The 517-nt window shown below is 47.2% G+C and overlaps 1 protein-coding gene across 1 annotated transcript in view; it reads left to right on the forward strand.

Annotated features, from left to right (window-relative positions):
• LOC102033701 (adaptor related protein complex 1 subunit sigma 1) overlaps nucleotides 1-102 on the forward strand; it is a 5,100-nt gene extending 4,998 nt beyond the window's left edge. The window contains exon 4 of the mRNA XM_005430949.1: nucleotides 28-102. Coding sequence (XP_005431006.1) covers nucleotides 28-102 — 75 coding nt within the window. The remainder of the gene's footprint in view (nucleotides 1-27) is intronic.
• Nucleotides 103-517: the final 415 nt, after the last annotated feature.

Here is a 517-nt window from a genome sequence, read left to right on the forward strand (position 1 = left end):
CCCTTTATTCCCCCCTTTTCCCCCCAGATTTTGGGATCCATCCCCCACAAATTTTGGGGTCTTTCCCCCAAAATTTTAGGGTCCAAACCCCCCAAATATTGAGGTCCAACCCCTCCAAATTTTGGGGTCCAACTCCCCAAATTTTAGGGTCCAACCCCAAAAATTTTAGGGTCCAAGCCCCCCAAATTTTGCGATCCAACCCCCCCAAATTTTGGGATCTTTTCCCCCAAATTTTGAGGTCCAAACGCCCAAATTTTGGGATCCAAACCGCCAAATTTTGGGATCTTTCCCCCAAATTTTGGGGTCCAACCCCCCAAATTTTAGAGTCCAATCCCCCCAAATTTTGGGATCTTCCCCACCAAATTTTAGGGTCCAAACACCCCAAATATTGATGTCCAACCCCCCAAATTTTGGGGTCTTTCCCCCAAATTTTGGGATCCAAACCCCCAAATTTTGAGGTCCATCCCCCCCAGATTTTGAGGTTTTCTTCCCAAATTTTGGGGTTCTCTCCCCCTTT

Source organism: Geospiza fortis, unplaced genomic scaffold (genome assembly GCF_000277835.1).
Source record: "Geospiza fortis unplaced genomic scaffold, GeoFor_1.0 scaffold1089, whole genome shotgun sequence".
Lineage (NCBI taxonomy): Eukaryota > Metazoa > Chordata > Aves > Passeriformes > Thraupidae > Geospiza > Geospiza fortis.